The sequence below is a fragment of the Oncorhynchus gorbuscha genome, linkage group LG19, assembly GCF_021184085.1.
Source record: "Oncorhynchus gorbuscha isolate QuinsamMale2020 ecotype Even-year linkage group LG19, OgorEven_v1.0, whole genome shotgun sequence".
NCBI classification, from domain to species: domain Eukaryota; kingdom Metazoa; phylum Chordata; class Actinopteri; order Salmoniformes; family Salmonidae; genus Oncorhynchus; species Oncorhynchus gorbuscha.
In genome coordinates this window covers 5,416,875-5,440,973 of record NC_060191.1, presented here as the reverse complement: position 1 = coordinate 5,440,973, position 24,099 = coordinate 5,416,875, and the positions used below count along the sequence as shown (strand labels likewise).

Below are 24,099 nucleotides of genomic sequence, written 5' to 3'. Positions count from 1 at the left end.
CTGTATCTCTCTTCCTAACCCTGTATCTCTCTTTCTAACCCTGTATCTCTCTTACTAACCCTGTATCTCTCTTCCTAACCCTGTATCTCTCTTTCTAACCCTGTATCTCTCTTCCTAACCCCGTATCTCTCTTCCTAACCCTGCATCTCTCTTCCTAACCCCGTATCTTTCTTCCTAACCCTGCATCTCTCTTCCTAACCCTACATCTCTTTCTTACCCTGCATCTCTCTTTCTAAACCTGTATCTTTCTTCCTAACACTGTATCTCTCTTTCTAACCCTGTATCTCTCTTCCTAAACCTGTATCTCTCTTCCTAACTCTGCATCTCTCTTTCTAACCCTGACTCTCTTCCTAACCCTAAATATCTTTCTAACCCTGTATCTCTCTTTCTAAACCTGAATCTTTCTTTTTAACCCTGTATCACTCTTTCTAAACCTGTATCTCTCTTTCTAAACCTGTATCTCTCGTTCTAACCCTGTATCTCTCTTCCTAACCCTGTATCTCTCTTTCTAACCCTGAATATCTTTCTAACCCTGTATCTCTCTTCCTAACCCTGTATCACTCTTCCTAACCCTGTATCTCTCTTTCTAAACCTGTATCTCTCTTTTTAACCCTGTATCTCTCTTCCTAACCCTGTATCTCTCTTTCTAACCCTGTATCTCTCTTTCTAACGCCGTATCTCTCTTTCTAACCCTGTATCTCTCTTCCTAACCCTGTATCTCTCTTTCTAACCCTGTATCTCTCTTCCTAACCCTGAATCTCTTTCTAACCCTGTATCACTCTTCCTAAACCTGTATCTCTCGTTCTAAACCTGTATCTCTCTTCCTAACCCTTTATCTGTCTTCCTAACCCTGTATCTCTCTTTCTAACCATGTATCTCTCTTTCTAACCCTGTATCTCTCTTCCTAACCCTGTATCTCTCTTTCTAAAGCTAAATATCTTTCTAACCCTGTATCTCTCTTCCTAACCCTGTATTACTCTTCCTAACCCTGTATCTCTATTTCTAAACATGTATCTCTCTTTTAACCCTGTATCTCTCTTCCTAACCCTGTATCTCTCTTTCTAACCCCGTATCTCTCTTCCTAACCCTGTATCGCTCTTCCTAACCCTGGATTTCTCTTCCTAACCCTGTATCTCTCTTTCTAACCCTGTATCACTCTTCCTAAACCTGTATCTCTCGTTCTAAACCTGTATCTCTCTTCATAACCCTTTATCTGTCTTCCTAACCCTCTATCTCTCTTTCTAACCCTGTATCTCTCTTTCTAACCCTGTATCTCTCTTCCTAACCCTGTATCTCTCTTTCTAAACCTAAATATCTTTCTAACCCTGTATCTCTCTTCCTAACCCTGTATCTCTCTTCCTAACCCTACATCTCTTCCTAACCCCATATCTCTCTTTCTAACCCTGTATCTCTCTTCCTAACCCTGTATCTCTCTTTCTAACCCTGTATCTCTCTTCCTAACCTTGTATCTCTCTTCCTAACCCTGTATTTCTCTTCCTAACCCTGTATCTCTCTTTCTAACCCTGTATCTCTCTTACTAACCCTGTATCTCTCTTCATAACCCTGTATCTCTCTTTCTAACCCTGTATCTCTCTTCCTAACCCCGTATCTCTCTTCCTAACCCTGCATCTCTCTTCTTAACCCCGTATCTTTCTTCCTAACCCTGCATCTCTCTTCCTAACCCTATATCTCTCTTCCTAACCCTACATCTCTTTCTTACCCTGCATCTCTCTTTCTAAACCTGTATCTTTCTTCCTAACACTGTATCTCTCTTTCTAACCCTGTATCTCTCTTCCTAAACCTGTATCTCTCTTCCTAACTCTGCATCTCTCTTTCTAACCCTGACTCTCTTCCTAACCCTAAATATCTTTCTAACCCTGTATCTCTCTTTCTAAACCTGAATCTCTCTTTTTAACCCTGTATCACTCTTTCTAAACCTGTATCTCTCTTTCTAAACCTGTATCTCTCGTTCTAACCCTGTATCTCTCTTCCTAACCCTGTATCTCTCTTTCTAACCCTGAATATCTTTCTAACCCTGTATCTCTCTTCCTAACCCTGTATCACTCTTCCTAACCCTGTATCTCTCTTTCTAAACCTGTATCTCTCTTTTTAACCCTGTATCTCTCTTCCTAACCCTGTATCTCTCTTTCTAACCCTGTATCTCTCTTTCTAACGCCGTATCTCTCTTTCTAACCCTGTATCTCTCTTCCTAACCCTGTATCTCTCTTTCTAACCCTGTATCTCTCTTCCTAACCCTGAATCTCTTTCTAACCCTGTATCACTCTTCCTAAACCTGTATCTCTCGTTCTAAACCTGTATCTCTCTTCCTAACCCTTTATCTGTCTTCCTAACCCTGTATCTCTCTTTCTAACCCTGTATCTCTCTTTCTAACCCTGTATCTCTCTTTCTAACTCTGAATCTCTCTTCCTAACCCTGAATATCTTTCTAACCCTGTATCTCTCTTCCTCACCCTATATCACTCTTCCTAACCCCAAATCTCTCTTTCTAACCCTGTATCTCTCTTCCTAACCCTGTATCTCTCTTTCTAACCCTGTATCTCTCTTCCTAACCTTGTATCTCTCTTCCTAACCCTGTATTTCTCTTCCTAACCCTGTATCTCTCTTTCTAATCCTGTATCTCTCTTACTAACCCTGTATCTCTCTTCCTAACCCTGTATCTCTCTTTCTAACCCTGTATCTCTCTTCCTAACCCTGTATCTCTCTTCCTTACCCTGCATCTCTCTTCCTAACCCCGTATCTTTCTTCCTAACCCTGCATCTCTCTTCCTAACCCTATATCTCTCTTCCTAACCCTACATCTCTTTCTTACCCTGCATCTCTCTTTCTAAACCTGTATCTTTCTTCCTAACACTGTATCTCTCTTTCTAACCCTGTATCTCTCTTCCTAAACCTGTATCTCTCTTCCTAACTCTGCATCTCTCTTTCTAACCCTGACACTCTTCCTAACCCTAAATATCTTTCTAACCCTGTATCTCTCTTTCTAAACCTGAATCTCTCTTTTTAACCCTGTATCACTCTTTCTAAACCTGTATCTCTCTTTCTAAACCTGTATCTCTCGTTCTAACCCTGTATCTCTCTTCCTAACCCTGTATCTCTCTTTCTAACCCTGTATCTCTCTTCCTAACCCTGAATCACTCTTCCTAACCCTGTATCTCTCTTTCTAAACCTGTATCTCTCTTTTGAACCCTGTATCTCTCTTCCTAACCCTGTATCTCTCTTTCTAACCCTGTATCTCTCTTTCTAACGCCGTATCTCTCTTTCTAACCCTGTATCTCTCTTCCTAACCCTGTATCTCTCTTTCTAACCCTGTATCTCTCTTCCTAACCCTGAATCTCTTTCTAACCCTGTATCACTCTTCCTAAACCTGTATCTCTCGTTCTAAACCTGTATCTCTCTTCCTAACCCTTTATCTGTCTTCCTAACCCTGTATCTCTCTTCCTAACCCCGTATCTTTCTTCCTAACCCTGCATCTCTCTTCCTAACCCTATATCTCTCTTCCTAACCCTACATCTCTTTCTTACCCTGCATCTCTCTTTCTAAACCTGTATCTTTCTTCCTAACACTGTATCTCTCTTTCTAACCCTGTATCTCTCTTCCTAAACCTGTATCTCTCTTCCTAACTCTGCATCTCTCTTTCTAACCCTGACTCTCTTCCTAACCCTAAATATCTTTCTAACCCTGTATCTCTCTTTCTAAACCTGAATCTCTCTTTTTAACCCTGTATCACTCTTTCTAAACCTGTATCTCTCTTTCTAAACCTGTATCTCTCGTTCTAACCCTGTATCTCTCTTCCTAACCCTGTATCTCTCTTTCTAACCCTGAATATCTTTCTAACCCTGTATCTCTCTTCCTAACCCTGTATCACTCTTCCTAACCCTGTATCTCTCTTTCTAAACCTGTATCTCTCTTTTTAACCCTGTATCTCTCTTCCTAACCCTGTATCTCTCTTTCTAACCCTGTATCTCTCTTTCTAACGCCGTATCTCTCTTTCTAACCCTGTATCTCTCTTCCTAACCCTGTATCTCTCTTTCTAACCCTGTATCTCTCTTCCTAACCCTGAATCTCTTTCTAACCCTGTATCACTCTTCCTAAACCTGTATCTCTCGTTCTAAACCTGTATCTCTCTTCCTAACCCTTTATCTGTCTTCCTAACCCTGTATCTCTCTTTCTAACCCTGTATCTCTCTTTCTAACCCTGTATCTCTCTTTCTAACTCTGAATCTCTCTTCCTAACCCTGAATATCTTTCTAACCCTGTATCTCTCTTCCTCACCCTATATCACTCTTCCTAACCCCAAATCTCTCTTTCTAACCCTGTATCTCTCTTCCTAACCCTGTATCTCTCTTTCTAACCCTGTATCTCTCTTCCTAACCTTGTATCTCTCTTCCTAACCCTGTATTTCTCTTCCTAACCCTGTATCTCTCTTTCTAATCCTGTATCTCTCTTACTAACCCTGTATCTCTCTTCCTAACCCTGTATCTCTCTTTCTAACCCTGTATCTCTCTTCCTAACCCCGTATCTCTCTTCCTTACCCTGCATCTCTCTTCCTAACCCCGTATCTTTCTTCCTAACCCTGCATCTCTCTTCCTAACCCTATATCTCTCTTCCTAACCCTACATCTCTTTCTTACCCTGCATCTCTCTTTCTAACCCTGTATCTCTCTTTCTAAACCTGAATCTCTCTTTTTAACCCTGTATCACTCTTTCTAAACCTGTATCTCTCTTTCTAAACCTGTATCTCTCGTTCTAACCCTGTATCTCTCTTCCTAACCCTGTATCTCTCTTTCTAACCCTGTATCTCTCTTCCTAACCCTGAATCACTCTTCCTAACCCTGTATCTCTCTTTCTAAACCTGTATCTCTCTTTTGAACCCTGTATCTCTCTTCCTAACCCTGTATCTCTCTTTCTAACCCTGTATCTCTCTTTCTAACGCCGTATCTCTCTTTCTAACCCTGTATCTCTCTTCCTAACCCTGTATCTCTCTTTCTAACCCTGTATCTCTCTTCCTAACCCTGAATCTCTTTCTAACCCTGTATCACTCTTCCTAAACCTGTATCTCTCGTTCTAAACCTGTATCTCTCTTCCTAACCCTTTATCTGTCTTCCTAACCCTGTATCTCTCTTCCTAATCCTGTATCTCTCTTTCTAACCCTGTATCTCTCTTCCTAAACCTGTATCTCTCTTCCTAACTCTGCATCTCTCTTTCTAACCCTGAATCTCTCTTCCTAACCCTAAATATCTTTCTTACCCTGTATCTCTCTTTCTAAACCTGAATCTCTCTTTTTAACCCTGTATCTCTCTGTCTAAACCTGTATCTCTCTTTCTAAATGTGTATCTCTTGTTCTAAACCTGTATCTCTCTTCCTAACCCTGTATTTCTCTTTCTAACCCTGAATATCTTTCTAACCCTGTATCTCTCTTCCTAAACCTGTATCACTCTTCCTAACCCTGTATATCTCTTTCTAAACCTGAATCTCTCTTTTTAACCCTGTATATCTCTTTCTAAACCTGTATCTCTCTTTCTAAACCTGTATCTCTCGTTCTAACCCTGTATCTCTCTTCCTAACCCTGTATCTCTCCTTCTAACCCTGAATATCTTTCTAACCCTGTATCTCTCTTCCTCGCCCTGTATCACTCTTCCTAACCCCGTATTTCTCTTTCTAAACCTGTATCTCTCTTTTTAACCCTGTATCTCTCTTCCTAACCCTGTATCTCTCTTTCTAACCCTGTATCTCTCTTCCTAATCCTGTATCTCTATTTCTAACCCTATAGCTCTCTTCCTAACCCTACATCTCTTTCTAACCCTGTATCTCTCTTTCTAACCCTATATCTCTCTTCCTAACCCTACATCTCTTCCTAACCCCATATCTCTCTTTCTAACCCTGTATCTCTCTTCCTAACCCTGTATCTCTCTTTCTAACCCTGTATCTCTCTTACTAACCCTGTATCTCTCTTCCTAACCCTGTATCTCTCTTTCTAACCCTGTATCTCTCTTCCTAACCCCGTATCTCTCTTCCTAACCCTGCATCTCTCTTCCTAACCCCGTATCTTTCTTCCTAACCCTGTATCTCTCTTTCTAACCCTGTATCTCTCTTTCTAACCCTGTATCTCCCTTCCTAACCCTGAATCTCTTTCTAACCCTGTATCACTCTTCCTAAACCTGTATCTCTCGTTCTAAACCTGTATCTCTCTTTCTAACCCTGTATCTCTTTCTCTCTCTAACCCTGAATCTCTCTTTCAAACCTTGAATCTCTCTTCCTAACCCTGTATCTCTCTTCCTAACCCTGAATCTCTTTCTAACCCTGTATCTCTCTTCCTAAACCTGTATCTCTCTTTCTAAACCTGTATCTCTCTTTCTAACGCTGTATCTCTCTTTCTAACCCTGTATCTCTCTTTTTGACCCTGTATCTCTCTTCCTTACCCTGTATCTCTCTTTCTTACCCTGAATCTCTCTTTCAAACCTTGAAACTCTCTTTCTAACCCTGAATCTCTCTCTATAACACTGAATCTCTTTCTCTCTCAAACCCTGGATATCTCTCTCTAACCCTGCACATCTCTTTCTAACCCTGTACCACCCACTTCTTGCTGCCTACAATGCTCTGACTGGGCAGAAACAGTGAATGACTGACCGCAAGCCTCAAACTTTCACGCAGGCACGCACACACAAACACACATTCTCTTCTCACGTCCATACCTGTAGCTTCCTCCCCACCCTTGCTCACCATCCTACATTCATGATTGGTCTCTGTCTCTCTCTCTCTCTCTCTCTCTCTCTCTCTCTCTCTCTTTCTCTCTCTCTCTCTCTCTCTCTCTCTCTCTCTCTCTCTCTCTCTCTCTCTCTCTCTCTCTCTCTCTCTCTCTCTTTCTCTCTCTCTCTCTCTCTCTCTCTCTCTCTCTCTCTCTCTCTCTCTCTCTCTCTCTCTCTCTCTCTCTCCTGCCCCCCCACCTCCATACCTGTTGCATCCTCCCCAGCCCTGCTCCTCCTCCTACAGCCACTATGGGTAGTCCAGTCTGGGCAGAGACAAACTCTAACATGGGGGCCAGGGGTCCCCAGGCGGTGGGTGGTGGCCTCTCCTCCTCGTAGACCAGGCCCTGTAGGGGCCTCGCTGCCAGCAGGTCACACAGCTGGGACAGCAGAGTCTTAGGACTACTGTCATTCACCTGAAGAGGAAGTCATGACAGGAATAGGTTAGCTTCATTACACACAGACTACAACATGATCTGAGGACTACTGTCATTCACCTGAAGAGGAAGTCATGACAGGGATAGGTTGGCTGCATTACACACAGACTACAACATGATCTGAGGACTACAGCCATTCACCTACAGAGGACACATGATCACATGATCACATGGTAACAGCAATACATATATAGAGAAAGACATTGGGAAACTTTTCGTGAGAAAGCAGATAAACAACAGTAAGGGAAAGTACAGTGTACTGACTTAACACTACTATCAACGAGAGAGAGAGAAATCAGAGAGAGTGATAGAAGAGAACACAGAGACAGACAGGTGTACAGATGGACTACTGGCATTCATCTGGACACGGAGCCATGATGAGTATGGTGAAAATATTGGCGGTGTCGATTATACCCATACTAGCATAATACATACTTAAAGTCCATACTATTCATTCAGCGTCGCATTCTTTTTTTCATGTACCGTTTAGTAAAAAGTATGCAGTATGCCACAGCTGCAACTCAGTAGCGGCTCCTGATTGGCTGAGTAGGTGGGGCGGGGCAGAGTGTGGGTGGATTTTTTCCAAATTCAACAGACATGCAGTACGTTAACCAGCCTGATAATAGCTATTTTTCAATTTGATTCATTTCTCTAAACTCTGAATAAAATAGGAATGGAGTTATAGGCCTACTCAGGCTGGTTAGAGGAAGACTATCACATTAGACATACACCGTAGTAGACCATATAGCTCATCTACTATTTAAGGACTGAAGACAAACTAATTTGGTTTCATTTCAACAAAGTGCTGTAACATATAGTAATGAAATCAAACAGCCTAGTAGTACACACAAACGTTCAAAATGTTCAAATCAAAGGACTATTGCACATAAAACGTGGACAGTTGGGTGCATGCAAATTCAGAACTGCTGGACAGCACCATAATAAACTAAAGTACTGATCATTGGGAACGAGATCAGAATGAATGTTGAGGCTTGATCCATTAATGAAATAGATAGCCACGCCTACAACACTAAAACAATCCATATGTTCAAATCAAAAGGCCTGATGATTAATATGACATCAATAACACAGCCACATCACAAATCAAAGGATGGTTTAGTATTTAGTTTAAAAGCGTTGACTAAGGCCAAGAGAACAATAAACACTTTCAATGAGAAAACAGAAATGCACCTTTGGGGGGGGGGGGGGACTCACGTTTTCAAAAATGAAGCCTACAATGCAATGCTCGTGATCATTTTAAGGAGAACTAAAATGAATTATCTTACATTTAAACACCACCGCAGAAGCTTCATGCATCTTCCCAATGAAGTAATGACGTAGCCTAGTGTGGTTGTTAGGCTACTTGAAGAGAACTAGGGCCTATTAATCACAGCCCCATTTAAATCATACTCGATTTTCTAAATGTTGCATACTATTAAACGTTTTCTTTTTTGTATACTTAGAATGCGTCATACGTGATGATTTCTGTTGCACATCCCCATTTCTAATTGATCAGCTGTTGTTAAAGCTGAAATAAGTATGACATCCGGGCATTTAAAGTATACTCGATATTCGAAATGTCGCATACTATTAAACTGAATTTTTCCGCATACTCAAACGGCAGGTACAGGGTACAGGGAAGAAAGAGACTATTTAGGATGCAAGTCTGGGTATTCAGACACCACCAGTGTGTGAACACACAAAAACACACACACAAAGAGTAGAAGGATAAGACATATGAATCAGGGAAACAGACAGACAGGGTCTGAAGTGAAATGTCCCTCTCTTACCTGGGGTGAAGTAATGACAAGGCTATCGGTTAGATAGTGTTTATTGACAAGGGGATCGGTTAGATAGAGTTTAATGACAAGGCTATATGTTACATAGAGTTTATTGACAAGGCTATATGTTACATAGAGTTTATTGACAAGGCTATCGGTTACATAGAGTTTATTGACAAGGCTATATGTTACATAGAGTTTAATGACAAGGCTATCGGTTAGATAGTGTTTATTGACAAGGGGATCGGTTAGATAGAGTTTAATGACAAGGCTATTGGTTACATAGAGTTTAATGACAAAGCTATCGGTTACATAGAGTTTAATGACAAGGCTATATGTTACATAGAGTTTATTGACAAGGCTATATGTTACATAGAGTTTATTGACAAGGCTATATGTTACATAGAGTTTAATGACAAGGCTATCGGTTAGATAGCGTTTATTGACAAGGCGATCGGTTAGATAGAGTTTAATGACAAGGCTATCGGTTACATAGAGTTTAATGACAAGGCTATCGGTTACATAGAGTTTAATGATAAGGCTATTGGTTACATAGTGTTTAATGATAAGGCTATCGGTTACATAGAGTTTAATGACAAGGCTATCGGTTACATAGAGTTTAATGACAAGGTTATCGGTTAGATAGCGTTTATTGACAAGGCGATCGGCTAGATAGAGTTTAATGACAAGGCTAACGGTTAGATAGAGTCTGATGACAAGGCTATCGGTTAGATAGAGTATAATGACAAGGCTATCGGTTACATAGAGTTTAATGACAAGGCTATCGGTTACATAGAGTTTAATGACAAGGCTATCAGTTAGATAGAGTTTGATGACAAGGCTTTCGGTTAGATAGAGTTTAATGACAAGACTATTGGTTACATAGAGTTCATGCAATGTTAGAAGAGCAGGTGAATTAAGGAAACGCTTTCAGTTACTCTTATTTAGACACAACAGCATGATGTCTCTTCACCTTAATACAGGTTAGTACTGTGGCTCCTCTAGTTCTAGATCTATAGTACTGACATTATGACATAGAGTTGGCTATGTAACATGTGTCTCAGATAAGGATTGGGCCCTAGATGAATGGAATCCATTATTCCATTACTATGATGACTCTAAACCCTAAACAAGCCAGCTCTGACCCTTGAATCCATCACTGTCTTCCTTCCTATTCCACCCTCCCTGTATTCCCTGGACCCCACCACCACCACCACCACACCACCCCTACATTTTCCCCTTATAATAATCATAGTACATGGTACTTATATTTGGCCCAATCCATTAGTGTCAGGTTAAGGTTTAGGCTGTAATGAATGGTTCCATTATCACCATTACTACTATTACCCCCCAGAACAGCACAGTCTGGTCTCACCTGGAGCCAGATGACGTTAGCAGAGCCCCACTGGGTGATCACGCTCTCCCCCAGGGAGCTGTGTGCCCGACCAAACCCAGGGTAGAGCACCCTTCCCCCGGGCCCGGCCGCCGCCTCTACCTGCACGCTGGCCCCCGCGTGGATCACAGCGATGTTGAAGTTCATTACAGTCCCCGGGTCTCTCTCCCGCTCCCGGGGGCGGAGCAAGAGGTGTGGGGAGGGCGTGACCGGTCCTGCCCACTCCGCCAGGGCCAATAGGAGAGAGAGGGTGGGTATGGCGACCATTGCAATAGATCAATCAACCGTGGAGGGGGAGGGGGCGGAGGGGGTGGGGGGTGGGGGGGCGAAGCTGTAAAGCTCTCTAAGAGAGGGTGCCTATGAGAGAGAAAGAGACAGAGAGAACAAGAGAGAACGAGAGAGAGAAAGAGAGAGAGAGAGAACAAGAGAGAAGATATTGAGGAGTTTAGAAGACTTTGATGTTCTTGCAACATTCTCCCAGAATTGTAAGTTTGTTCACATCAGGAATGGCCTACACAGAGGGTGCAAAGCAAAGAGAGAGAGAGAGGGATGTAGAGACACAGGGGAGGGAGAACGAGAGGGAGAGGAGGAGAGAGTGTAATGGATTCTGAATCCAATCATGGGGTAATATAAGTTAGCTTTGGCTGGAGCAATACTGGAACAGCAATACGGTATAGAGAAGGGGAACAAACAATGGAGAGAGAGAGATGAGGAAAATATGGGGTGTGGGGGCAGAGGGAGAGGGAAGATGAAATAGGTGCTATTTAGGCTATAGGCTGAGAAGAAACAATATGAGCGAGAAGGGAAATATAAAGGAGAGAGAGAGAGGGAGGGAGGGAGGGAGGGAGGGAGGGAGGGAGGGAGGGAGGGAGGGAGGGAGGGAGGGAGGGAGGGAGGGAGGGAGGGAGGGAGGGAGGGAGGGAGGGAGGGAGGGAGGGAGGGAGGGAGGGAGGGAGGGAGGGAGGGAGGGTGTAAATAGCAGACAGAGACAACGATAGGGGTGGAGGTGGTTATTGTACTGCATGAATGATAACAACAATTAAGATCACTGCAAAACACACACACACACACACACACACAGAAACATAATAATAGAGGGAGCTATAGGGGTTAATGCAGACCAAAACACAATGATACACGCAAACAATCACGCAAGAAGATAATGACTGCATGAGAGATAGCAAATAATTTTCAATTTACTTCCTGTGTCAACCTCCCTCCCTTCCACTCTCTGTTTCAACCTCCCCCTCACTTCTCTCTCTCACCACATCACCTCCTCTCTCTCTCGCTCTCTTCCTCTCTCTCTCACTCAGTTTTCATGAATTCAGGTGCTAACACAATTTCTTTGATTAGCGGGGCTTGCTGACATGATATTCTCTCTTTCTCCCACCTTCCACCCCCTTCCTCTCCCTCCATTTCACGGTGCCTGTTCTTTGACCCTGACGAGTCCTTTGGAACAAATGGGGAAGGTGAAAAAAAGAGGACAGGAGGAAGGGACTGGAGGAATGAAAGACAGACAGAGAAAGAAAGACAGAGAGACGGGTAGAAATGCCGTCTGGGTAGAAATGCCGTCTGTTGAAAGAAGGTAAATAGGGGGAATATGAGTGAGAGGAGGACGGAGAGAGGATAGGAAACAGGGGACTAAAGAGGGAATGAAGGGAGAGAGGAGAGGAGGGATAAAATATGGGGGAGAGCAGGAAAGAGAGAAATATTGATTACCATGATGTGTATACGTGTTTGGCCTAAACAAGCACACTGCCAATCCTGAGGTCTCAACTGACAGGGTGTGTGTGTGTGTGTGTGTGTGTGTGTGTGTGTGTGTGTGTGTGTGTGTGTGTGTGTGTGTGTGTGTGTGTGTGTGTGTGTGTGTGTGTGTGTGTGTGTGTGTGTGTGTGTGTGTGTGTGTGTGTGTGTGTGTGTGTGTGTGTGTGTGTGTGTGTGTGTACATGGCGTGCATGCACATGTGTGTGTAAGAGAGAGATCAAATCAAATCAAATGTTATTAGTCACATGCGCCGAATACAACAATACAGTGAAATGGGGGCAACAATGCAGTTTTAAAAGAATAAGAAATAAAAGTAACAATTAGTTAAAGAGCAGCAGAAAAATAACAATAGCGAGACTATATACAGGGGGTACCGGTACAGAGTCAATGTGCAATGTGCAAAATGTGGGGTTTTAGGCTGGGTTTCTGTACAGCACTTTGAGATATCAGCTGATGTACGAAGGGCTATATAAATAAATTTGATTTGATTTGATTTGCAGAGGCACCGGTTAGTCAAAGTAATAGAGGTAATATGTACATGTAGGTAGAGTTATTAAAGTGACTATGCATAGATAATAACAAAGAGTAGCAGCGGTGTAAAATAAAGGGTGGGGGGCTTTGCAAATAGTCTGGGTAGCCATTTGATTAGATGTTCAGGAGTCTATGGCTTGTGGGTAGAAACTGTTTAGAAGCCACTTGGATCTAGACTTGGCGCTCCGGTACCTCTTGCCGTGCTGGAGCAGAGAGAACAGTCTATGGCTTGGGGGTAGAAACTGTTTAGAAGCCACTTGGATCTAGACTTGGCGCTCCGGTACCTCTTGCCGTGCTGGAGCAGAGAGAACAGTCTATGGCTTGGGGGTAGAAACTGTTTAGAAGCCACTTGGATCTAGACTTGGCGCTCCGGTACCTCTTGCCGTGCTGTAGCAGAGAGAACAGTGACTTGGGTGGCTGGAGTCTTTGACAATTTTTAGGGCCTTCCTTTGACACCGCCTAGAGGTCCTGGATGGCAGGAAGCTTGGCACCAGTGATGTACTGGGTTGTATGCACTACCCTCTGTAGTGCCTTGTTGGAGGCCTAGCAGTTACCATACCAGGCTGTGATGCAACCAGGATGCTCTCAAAGGTGCAGCTGTAGAACCTTTTGAGGATCTGAGGACCCAGGCCAAATCTTTTCAGTCTCCCGGGGGGGAGTAGGTTTTGTCGTGCCCTCTTCACAAGTGTCTTGGTGTGCTTGGACCATGTTAGTTTGTTGGTGATGTGGACACCAACAGCCCCGTCCACTACAGCCCCGTCGATGAGAATGGGGGTGTGCTAGATCCTCCTTTTCCTGTAGTCCACAATCATCTCCTTTGTCTTGATCACGTTGAGGGAGAGGTTGTTGTCCTGGCACCACATGGCCTGGTCTCTGACTTCCTCCCTATAGGCTGTCTAGTTGTTGTCGGTGATCAGGCCTACCACTGTTGTGTCATCGGCAAACTTAATGATAGTGTTGGAGTCGTGCCTGGCCATGCAGTCATTAGTGAACAGGGAGTACAGGAGCGGACTGAGCACGCAACCCTGAGGGGCCCCTGTGTTGAGGATCAGCGTGGCGAATGTGTTGTTACCTACCCTTACCACCTGGGAGCAGCCCGTCAGGAAGTCCAGGGTCCAGTTGCAGAGGCAGGTGTTTAGCCCCAGGGTCCTTAGCTTATTGATGAGCTTTGAGGGCACTATGGTGTTGAACACTGAGCTGTAGTCAATGAATAGTATTCTCACAAAGGTGTCCTTTTGTCCCGGTGGGAAAGGACAGTGTAGAGTGCAATAGAGAATGCATCATCTGTGGATCGGTTAGGGTGGTATGCAAATTGGAGTGGGTGTAGAGTTTCTGGGATAATGGTGTTGATGTGAGCCATGACCAGATGAGAGAGATGAGATGAGAGATGAGAGAGAATGAAAGATGAAGAGTGGTGCCGAACGAAAAATCAGTTCAATTACTGTAGATAGAAATCGAATAATTCACAAGAGAAATCTGAGAAATCTAGTCAAGAACTATGTGGGACGCTGGGCTGACGGGAGTTGTAGTTTCATTAAGCAAATATTCAACCTAGTTCAGCCAGAAACATGGTAATTAACTACAATGACCATAATCCATTGAGCCATTTTTTTATGGCTCAGAGACGGATCAGAGAGGAAGAGGCGAAGTGAGAGGTTTTACTCTCTCCAAAATCTGTCCAAAATAAGCCTTATGCCTTTCTATGGGCTTATTTTGGTCCTAAGCTTGTCGTCTGACTTCTCACTTTTTGGACAACGACTCCCATTGTTAGGGCATAGACATGAGCATCTCGTCATTGTATATAGATCTCTGGTACACTTTAACACCTGCTACGTTAGGTTAGATACACACCACAGGAGGCTGCAAACCATGTGTTTGATATATTTGATACCATTCCACCTATTCCGCTCCAGTCAATACCACAAGCCAGTTCTCCCCAATTAAGATAACACCAACCTCCTGTGGTACATACAGTCCACATAGACCGCATGAGAGAGGAATGTACACTTATTTTTCTACTGATGTCTACGTTATGTGGACCTGACAGAGACAATGAAATATTTTCAATGTTTTGGAAATTTAATGTTGACTATTTTGGGCTTTGGGATTAACATTAAAAAGCTCTAAAATAGTTGTAACGTCATTATTTCATAATACATTTCATGTTTTAAAAAAATAATAAAAAAATCAAAACCGTGATTATTTCTTAATAATCAAAGTGAAACCGAACCATCCTCAAATCCACCAATCGCTCAGCACTAATGGAGAGAGGGAGGAAGATGGAGGGAGAGAGAGATGGAGAGAGTGTCCTAGTCAGAGAGAGAGGGAGAGAGACTGTCCTAGTCAGAGAGAGGGAGAGAGATTGTCCTAGTCAGAGAGAGAGGGGGAGAGGGAGGAAGATGGAGGGAGAGAGAGATGGAGAGAGTGTCCTAGTCACAGAGAGAGGGAGAGAGACTGTCCTAGTCAGAGAGAGAGGGAGAGAGATTGTCCTAGTCAGAGAGAGAGGTAGAGAGGGAGGAAGATGGAGGGAGAGAGAGATGGAGAGAGTGTCCTAGTCACAGAGAGAGGGAGAGAGATTGTCCTAGTCTGAGAGAGAGGGTAATAGAAAAAGAGAGGAACCGTGCTGTGTGTGTGACAAATAGAGGGATAGGGATGGGAAGAGAGATGGAGAGAGGGAGACAGAGGGAGAGAGAGAGAGAAACGCAGAAGGAGAGAGGTGGGTATACTGTAGATCACATATCACTACTTGGCCAAGACATATTCTACAGTGCTGAGCCTTTAGCCATTACTGTTAGGCCTGTCATCATATTTCATTCCACTAAGGTGTTTATGCTTTGCTCTGTTGCTATTCCTATAGCCTACACTATTCCTCTAGTGCACCTAGTGTCCTTGCTTGTAGAGGGTACTCAATGTACTACTCTATATGTTGATTAGGTTGTTGTAGTGTACTGATAGAAAGATACACTACTGTGTAGTCTAAGTCTGCTTCACTGAAAGTTTGGTCAATATTTCACAGAGCAGCAGTAGTGTACCGTCTGTCTGGCGCCAATGCTTGTAGTTTGGGGATTTAGGACCAGGTTTCTGTTAATCTCTGTAAATCTCTGTGTAAATTAAATGTTTTATTTGATTACCTGTAAAGTAGTGAGCTCCATTCAGAGAAATACACCCCAGATTCCATGTCTTTTCCTTAACTACCAGCACAGTACAGTGTACAATGGGTAAAATAATTTCCTGTCTTCTCCTATACTACAGTACATTCTACAATGGGTAAACTGCTAGAGGTGAAATCCTGCCATTCACACCTCTCCAACCGCTTCACACTGAACTGGGATGGCGGCAAGCAACATGCCAGCAGAATGCTGCATCAGATCTGGTAGTGTGTTAGTGAATGGGCTTGTTGGAGTCTGGTTGGAGAACCATCAGATCTGGTAGTGTGTTAGTGAATGGGCTTGTTGGAGGCTGGTTGGAGAACCATCAGATCTGGTAGTGTGTTAGTGAATGGGCTTGTTAAGCCTGGTTGGAGAACCATCAGATCTGGTAGTGTGTTAGTGAATGGGCTTGTTAAGCCTGGTTGGAGAACCATCAGATCTGGTAGTGTGTTAGTGAATGGGCTTGTTGGAGGCTGGTTGGAGAACCATCAGATCTGGTAGTGTGTTAGTGAATGGGCTTGTTAAGCCTGGTTGGAGAACCATCAGATCTGGTTGTGTGTTAGTGAATGGGCTTGTTGGAGGCTGGTTGGAGAACCATCAGATCTGGTAGTGTGTTAGTGAATGGGCTTGTTGGAGGCTGGTTGGAGAACCATCAGATCTGGTAGTGTGTTAGTGAATGGGCTTGTTAAGCCTGGTTGGAGAACCATCAGATCTGGTAGTGTGTTAGTGAATGGGCTTGTTAAGCCTGGTTGGAGAACCATCAGATCTGGTTGTGTGTTAGTGAATGAGCTTGTTGGAGGCTGGTTGGAGAACCATCAGATCTGGTAGTGTGTTAGTGAATGGGCTTGTTAAGCCTGGTTGGAGAACCATCAGATCTGGTAGTGTGTTAGTGAATGGGCTTGTTAAGCCTGGTTGGAGAACCATCAGATCTGGTTGTGTGTTAGTGAATGAGCTTGTTGGAGGCTGGTTGGAGAACCATCAGATCTGGTAGTGTGTTAGTGAATGGGCTTGTTAAGCCTGGTTGGAGAACCATCAGATCTGGTAGTGTGTTAGTGAATGGGCTTGTTGGAGGCTGGTTGGAGAACCATCAGATCTGGTAGTGTGTTAGTGAATGGGCTTGTTAAGCCTGGTTGGAGAACCATCAGATCTGGTAGTGTGTTAGTGAATGGGCTTGTTGGAGGCTGGTTGGAGAACCATCAGATCTGGTAGTGTGTTAGTGAATGGGCTTGTTGGAGGCTGGTTGGAGAACCATCAGATCTGGTAGTGTGTTAGTGAATGGGCTTGTTGGAGGCTGGTTGGAGTGATAAACTACTATTGTAGTCCACAAAGCGCTAGTAGAATTCTATTCCATTTCATTCACTGTCATGAACAGTAATATTCCTTAATTTAATTCCTTCATTTATTCATTCATTCATTGCCTAGAATATTTAGAAGGTGTATTCCTCATCACTAGGACCAGTCAAGATCTGAGGTAGAATTTCCCCAAGAACCCAGACATTAAAGAATCAATGGACTACAATTTAACAAAACACTTTTAATTGATTAAATGCCTGTTTTGATGAGAAAACCTCCACCAGTACAGTAGTCTCTATGGTGTTTTGTTTTCCAAAAGGACTGCAGTAATGCTATAGAATTCCATTTCTCTGTATAGCGTAGCTCAAATCCCACAGCATAGCTACAGTAGATACTGTGATGCTGCATAGTAGAAATATACCACTGGAACCCTGTGTGCTGCAGTGAAGTACACTGTATGTAGTATTGCCATCACTCTGTCATACAGAGTATCATAACCTGTTCGAGAAGGAATGCTGATTACTTTAAGTATTAAAAATAACACTATTTCCTATAGATTAATATAGCAATAATGTAGCATAATATTTTGTCCTCTGAGGGTCAGTACAACTAATATTATCACGTCGTGTCACGTCGTGTATGTAGGTGGCAAGGAGGTCAAGCACAGGAGAATTAAACTTGGTATAATTGGAGAATTTTAATAACTTAAAACAAACTCCAAAACCAAAGTCCATAATAAATTAAATGTGGGTTCAAGAACCCATCACACACCAATCTATAAAACATGAACATAACAATAAACAATCCCTGACAAAGACAGGAGGGGAAACAGTGGGTGAAATACACAACACTTAATGAATGGGATTGGAACCAGGTGTGTAAGAAGACCAGACAAAACCAATGGAAAATGAAACATAGATCATTGATAGCTAGAAGACCGGTGACGTGGACCGCCAAGCACAGCCCGAACAAGGAGAGGCATAGACTTCGGCAGAAGTCATGACACATGCAGAGTAGGGTCATGTAATATTGCACTCCAGAGGATTAAGGGACTGAAGTACAATATTAGTTGTACTGTCCCTCGAGGCAAAAACACAATGTGAATCAGTGTTCTATCAATATTACATGTTGTCATATTTCCATACTGTCATTCAACATCCAAGGATTTTTGGTTGTATTTGCGAAAACGCATTGACATACAGTCAGGTCCAAAATTATTGGCACCCTCGATAATGATGAGAAAAAAAACACTGTATAAAATAAATTATTTATTTAACTAAGTCAGTTAAGAAAAAATTATTAATTACAGTGACAGCCTAGGAACAGTGGGTTAACTGCCTTGTTCAGGTGAAAAACGATAGATTTTAACCTTGTCAGCTCAGGGATTTGATCAAGCTACCTTTCGTTTACTGGCCCACTGGTCTAACCACTAGGCTACCTGTCGCCTAAAAAATACAATTACTGAGCTATATTGTATGCTAAAATATTTTATACTAGTACAAATTGTCAGAGAAGGAGATTTTGTTAAAAAATAAACATTTCTTTCTGAAAAAGACAGGGGTCAAAATGATTGGCCTATTTTCAATACGTCACCTTGCGAGGATAACGGCACAGCCTTTTTCAAAAATATTTTATGAGATTGGAGATTTATTTATTTATTTATCTGTTATATTACCAGGTAAGTTGACTGAGACCACGTTCTCATTTGCAGCAACAACCTGGGGAATAGTTACAGGGGAGAGGGATGAATGAGGCAATTGTAAAATTAAGATAATTAGGTGACCGTGATGGTTTGAGGGCCAGATTGGGAATTTAGGCAGGACACTGGGGTTAACACCCCTACTCTTACTATAAGTGCCATGGGATCTTTAATGTCCTCAGAGAGTCAGGACACCCGTTTAACTTCACATCCGAAAGATGCCACCCTACACAGGGTAGTAGGATATTTTTGGGGGGAGCAGAGGAAAGAGTGCCTCCTACTGGCCCTCCAACACCAATTCCAGCAGCATTTGGTTTCCCATCCAGGAACTGACCAGGACAAACCCTGCTTAGCTTCAGAAGCAAGCCAGCAATGGTATGCAGGGTGATATGCTGCTGGCTTGGCACTAGGAATAAAGTAACTAGGCAACAGGATAGATAATAAACAGTAGCAGCAATGTATGTGATGAGTCAAAAACATTTGTGCAAAAAGGGTAAATGCAGCTAGTCTGGGTAGCTATTTGCTTAACTATTTAACTAACTATTTCGTTTTATGGTTTGGGGGAAGAAGCTGTTCATGGTCCTGTTGGTTCCAGGTGCATCGGTACTGCTTGCTGTGCGAGAACAGTCTATGAGTTGGGTCGCTGGAGTATTTGACCATTTCTAGAGCCTTCCGCTGACGCCGCCTGATATAGAGGTCCTGGATGGCAGAGAGCTCGGCCACAGTGATGTACTGGGCTGTAAGCACTGCCCTCTGTAGCGCCCTGAGGACAGATGCCAAGCAGTTGCCATACCAAGCGATGATGCAGCGAGTCAGGATACTCTCAAGGGTGCAGCTGTAGAACTTTCTGAGGATCTGAGGGCCCATGCCAAATCTTTTCAGCCTCCTGAGGGGGAAGAGGCATTGTCATGCCCTCTTCACAACTATTTTGGTGTGTGTGGACAATGATAGATCCTTAGTGATGTGGACACAGAGGAAGTTGAAGCTCTAGACCCGCTCCACTACAGCCCTGTCGATGTGAATGGGGGCAAGATCAGCTCCTTTGTCTTGCTGACGTTGAGGGAGAAGTTGTTGTCCTGGCACCAAACTGCCATGTCTCTGACCTCCACCCTATAGGCTGTCTCATCGCCGTCTGTGATCAGGCCTACCACCGTTGTGTCGTCAAACTGTGTATGGCCAAAGAACACTTGGACTGGAAAAGGTGCTATGATCAGATGACATGAAAATAGAGCTCTTTGGCCAAGCACACCAATGGTGTGAATAGAAAGATGTTATGGGGCTATTTTTCTTCCACTTGTCCTGGGGCCCTTGTTGATTTCAACGACATCATGAGCTTTACGCAGTACCAGGACATTTTAGCCAAAAAAACCTGATTGCCTCTGCCAGGAGGCTGAAACTTGGCTGCAAGTTCATCTTCCAGCAAGACAATAACCCCAAGCACACATAAAAATCCCCCCAAAAATGGTTAATTGACCACAAAATCAACATTTTGATATGGCCATCTCAGTATCCAGACTTGAACCCCATTGAAAACCTGTGGATTGAATTGAAGAGGGCAGTCCATAAACACATATGAAGGATATCAAGGATCTGGAAATACCCTCCCAGTGTGTTCTCCAATCTCAATAAACAATGTGAGGTATTGAAAGGTATTGAAAACAGGGGCGGTGTTGTTATCCTTACAAGGTGAGGTATTGAAACGTATTGAAAACAGGGGCAGTGCAGTTATCCTCACAGGGTGAGGCATTGAAAGGTATTGAAAACAGGGGCAGTGTTGTTATCCTTACAAGGTGAGGTATTGAAACGTATTGAAAACGGGGGCAGTGCTGTTATACTCACAAGGTGAGGTATTGAAACGTATTGAAAACGGGGGCAGTGCTGTTATACTCACAAGGTGAGGTATTGAAACGTATTGAAAACAGGGGCAGTGCTGTTATCCTCACAAGGTGAGGTATTGAAACGTATTGAAAACAGGGGCAGTGCAGCTATCCTCACAGGGTGAGGCATTGAAAGGTATTGAAAACAGGGGCAGTGTTGTTATCCTTACAAGGTGAGATGTTGAAAGGTATTGAAAACAGGGGCAGTGCAGTTATCCTCACAGGGTGAGGCATTAAAAGGTATTGAAAACAGGGGCAGTGTTGTTATCCTTACAAGGTGAGGTATTGAAACGTATTGAAAACAGGGGCAGTGCTGTTATACTCACAAGGTGAGGTATTGAAACATATTGAAAACAGGGGCAGTGCTGTTATACTCACAAGGTGAGGTATTGAAACCTATTGAAAACAGGGGCAGTGCTGTTATCCTCACAAGGTGAGGTATTGAAACGTATTGAAAACAGGGGCAGTGCAGTTATCCTCACAGGGTGAGGCATTGAAAGGTATTGAAAACAGGGGCAGTGTTGTTATCCTTACAAGGTGAGGTATTGAAACCTATTGAAAACAGGGGCAGTGCTGTTATCCTCACAAGGTGAGGTATTGAAACCTATTGAAAACAGGGGCAGTGCTGTTATCCTCACAAGGTGAGGTATTGAAACGTATTGAAAACAGGGGCAGTGTTGTTATCCTCACAAGGTGAGGTATTGAAACCTATTGAAAACAGGGGCAGTGCTGTTATCCTCACAAGGTAAGGTATTGAAACCTATTGAAAACAGGGGCAGTGTTGTTATCCTCACAAGGTGAGGTACTGAAACCTATTGAAAACAGGGGCAGTGTTGTTATCCTCACAAGGTGAGGTACTGAAACCTATTGAAAACAGGGACAGTGTTGTTATACTCACAAGGTGAGGTATTGAAACGTATTGAAAACAGGGGCAGTGTTGTTATCCTTACAAGGTGAGTTATTGAAAGGTATTGAAAACAGGGGCAGTGCTGTTATCCTTACAAGGTGAGATGTTGAAAGGTATTGAAAACAGGGGCAGTGTTGTTATCCTTACAAGGTGAGATGTTGAAAGGTATTGAAAACAGGGGCAGTGCTGTTATCCTCACAAGGTGAGGTATTGAAACGTATTGAAAACAGGGGCAGTGTTGTTATCCTCACAAGGTGAGGTATTGAAACCCATTGAAAACAGGGGCAGTGCTGTTATCCTCACAAGGTGAGGTATTTAAACCTATTGAAAACAGGGGCAGTGCTGTTATCCTCACAAGGTGAGGTATTGAAACGTATTGAAAACAGGGGCAGTGTTGTTATCCTCACAAGGTAAAGGTATTGAAACGTATTGAAAACAGGGGCAGTGCTGTTATCCTCACAAGGTGAGGTATTGAAAGGTATTGAAAACAGGGGCAGTGCTGTTATCCTCACAAGGTGAGGTATTGAAACCTATTGAAAACAGGGGCAGTGCTGTTATCCTCACAAGGTGAGGTATTGAAAGGTATTGAAAACAGGGGCAGTGCTGTTATCCTCACAAGGTGAGGTATTGAAACCTATTGAAAACAGGGGCAGTGCTGTTATCCTCACAAGGTAAAGGTATTGAAACGTATTGAAAACAGGGGCAGTGCTGTTATCCTCACAAGGTAAAGGTATTGAAACGTATTGAAAACAGGGGCAGTGCTTTTATCCTCACAAGGTGAGGTATTGAAAGGTATTGAAAACAGGGGCAGTGTTGTTATCCTCACACGGTGAGGTACTGAAACCTATTGAAAACAGGGGCAGTGTTGTTATCCTCACACGGTGAGGTACTGAAACCTATTGAAAACAGGGGCAGTGTTGTTATCCTCACAGGGTGAGGTACTGAAACCTATTGAAAACAGGGGCAGTGTTGTTATCCTCACAGGGTGAGGTATTGAAACCTATTGAAAACAGGGGCAGTGTTGTTATCCTCACAAGGTGAGGTACTGAATCCTATTGAAAACAGGGGCAGTGTTGTTATCCTCACCAGGTGAGGTACTGAAACCTATTGAAAACAGGGGCAGTGTTGTTATCCTCACCAGGTGAGGTACTGAAACCTATTGAAAACACAAGTACATTTTATTTTTGACCCCTATCTTTTTTAGATAATTTGTTTTACTTGTTCAAAGAAATCTATTTCTCTGAGCAATTGTATTAATATAACGTAATATAATTTAAACAAGTTGTTTGCACATATAATATAGCTCAGTATTTGTATTATTTATTTTCGACAGTGTTTTTTTTCTTCATTTTTATCAAGGTGCCAATAATTGTACGTTCCCCTGTATGTGCAGTGTAGGTATAGTAAAGTGCCTTCATAAAGTATTCATACCCCTTTGGTTGTTTCACATTTCGTTGTGTTACTGCCTGATTTTAAATTGAGATTTTGTGTCACTGATCTACACACAATACACCATAATGTCAAAGGGGAATTTTGTTTGTCGAACATTTTCGAAATGAATGAACAATTAAAAGCTGAAATGTCTTGAGTCACTAAGTATTCAACCCGTTTGTTATGGCAGGCCTCAATAAGTTCAGGAGTAACAATGTGCTTTAACAAATCACATAAGTTCCATGTACACAACAATTGTAGTAAACATGATTTTTGAATGACTACCCCGTCTCGATACCGCACACATACAATTATCTAATTATCTAATAAGGTCCCTCAATCGAGCACAGATTCAACTACACAGACCAGACAGGTTTTTGAACCAATTGGTAGATGTATAAAATAAAATAAAAAGCAGATGCTGAATATCCCTTTGAGCATGTTGAAGTTATTTACTAGGCTTTGGATGGTGTATCAATTGTCCTTCCTAACTCAGTTGCCGGAGAGGACGGAAACTACTCTGGGATTTCACCAGGAGGCCAATGCTGATTTTAAAACATTTACAGAGTTTAATGGTTGTGATATGAGAATGATGGATCAACAAGATTGTAGTTACTCCACAATACTAACCTAAATGGAAGAGTGGAAAGAAGGAAGCCTGTACGGAAAAATAATATTCTAAAACATGCATATGTTTGCAACAAGGCACGTAAATAATACTGCAAAAAAATGTGTCAAGAAATGAACTTTTTGTCCAGAATACAAAGTGTTATGTTCGGGGCAAATCCAACACAACACATCACTGTGTACCACTCTGTCACGCGGGACTAGGTGTGTGTGCAGGAATCAGACGCAGAGAGAGAGTAACGGAGTAAAGTGCTTTACTATTGCACACCAAACTGATAAGCCCAATACAGGGCGCAGGACACTATACCAGACAACCCAAAACCACAGTGTCCAGTATAGAAAATGAAATACACCACGACCTAATATGTACACACGTAATAAAATACAATCCCGCACAAAACAAGGGCGGGTCAAACTACTACATATAGGGAAGCTAATTAAACCAAAATA

General features: G+C 42.8%; 1 protein-coding gene across 1 annotated transcript in view; it reads right to left on the bottom strand.

Moving 5' to 3' along the window:
* Positions 1-10,626, bottom strand: part of LOC124005944 (glutamate receptor ionotropic, NMDA 2D-like) — a 190,147-nt gene extending 179,521 nt beyond the window's left edge. The window contains exons 1-2 of the mRNA XM_046315590.1: positions 10,354-10,626; positions 6,970-7,176 (exon numbers count right to left, since the gene is read on the bottom strand). Coding sequence (XP_046171546.1) covers positions 6,970-7,176; positions 10,354-10,518 — 372 coding nt within the window. The 5' untranslated portion in view covers positions 10,519-10,626. The remainder of the gene's footprint in view (positions 1-6,969; positions 7,177-10,353) is intronic.
* Positions 10,627-24,099: the final 13,473 nt, after the last annotated feature.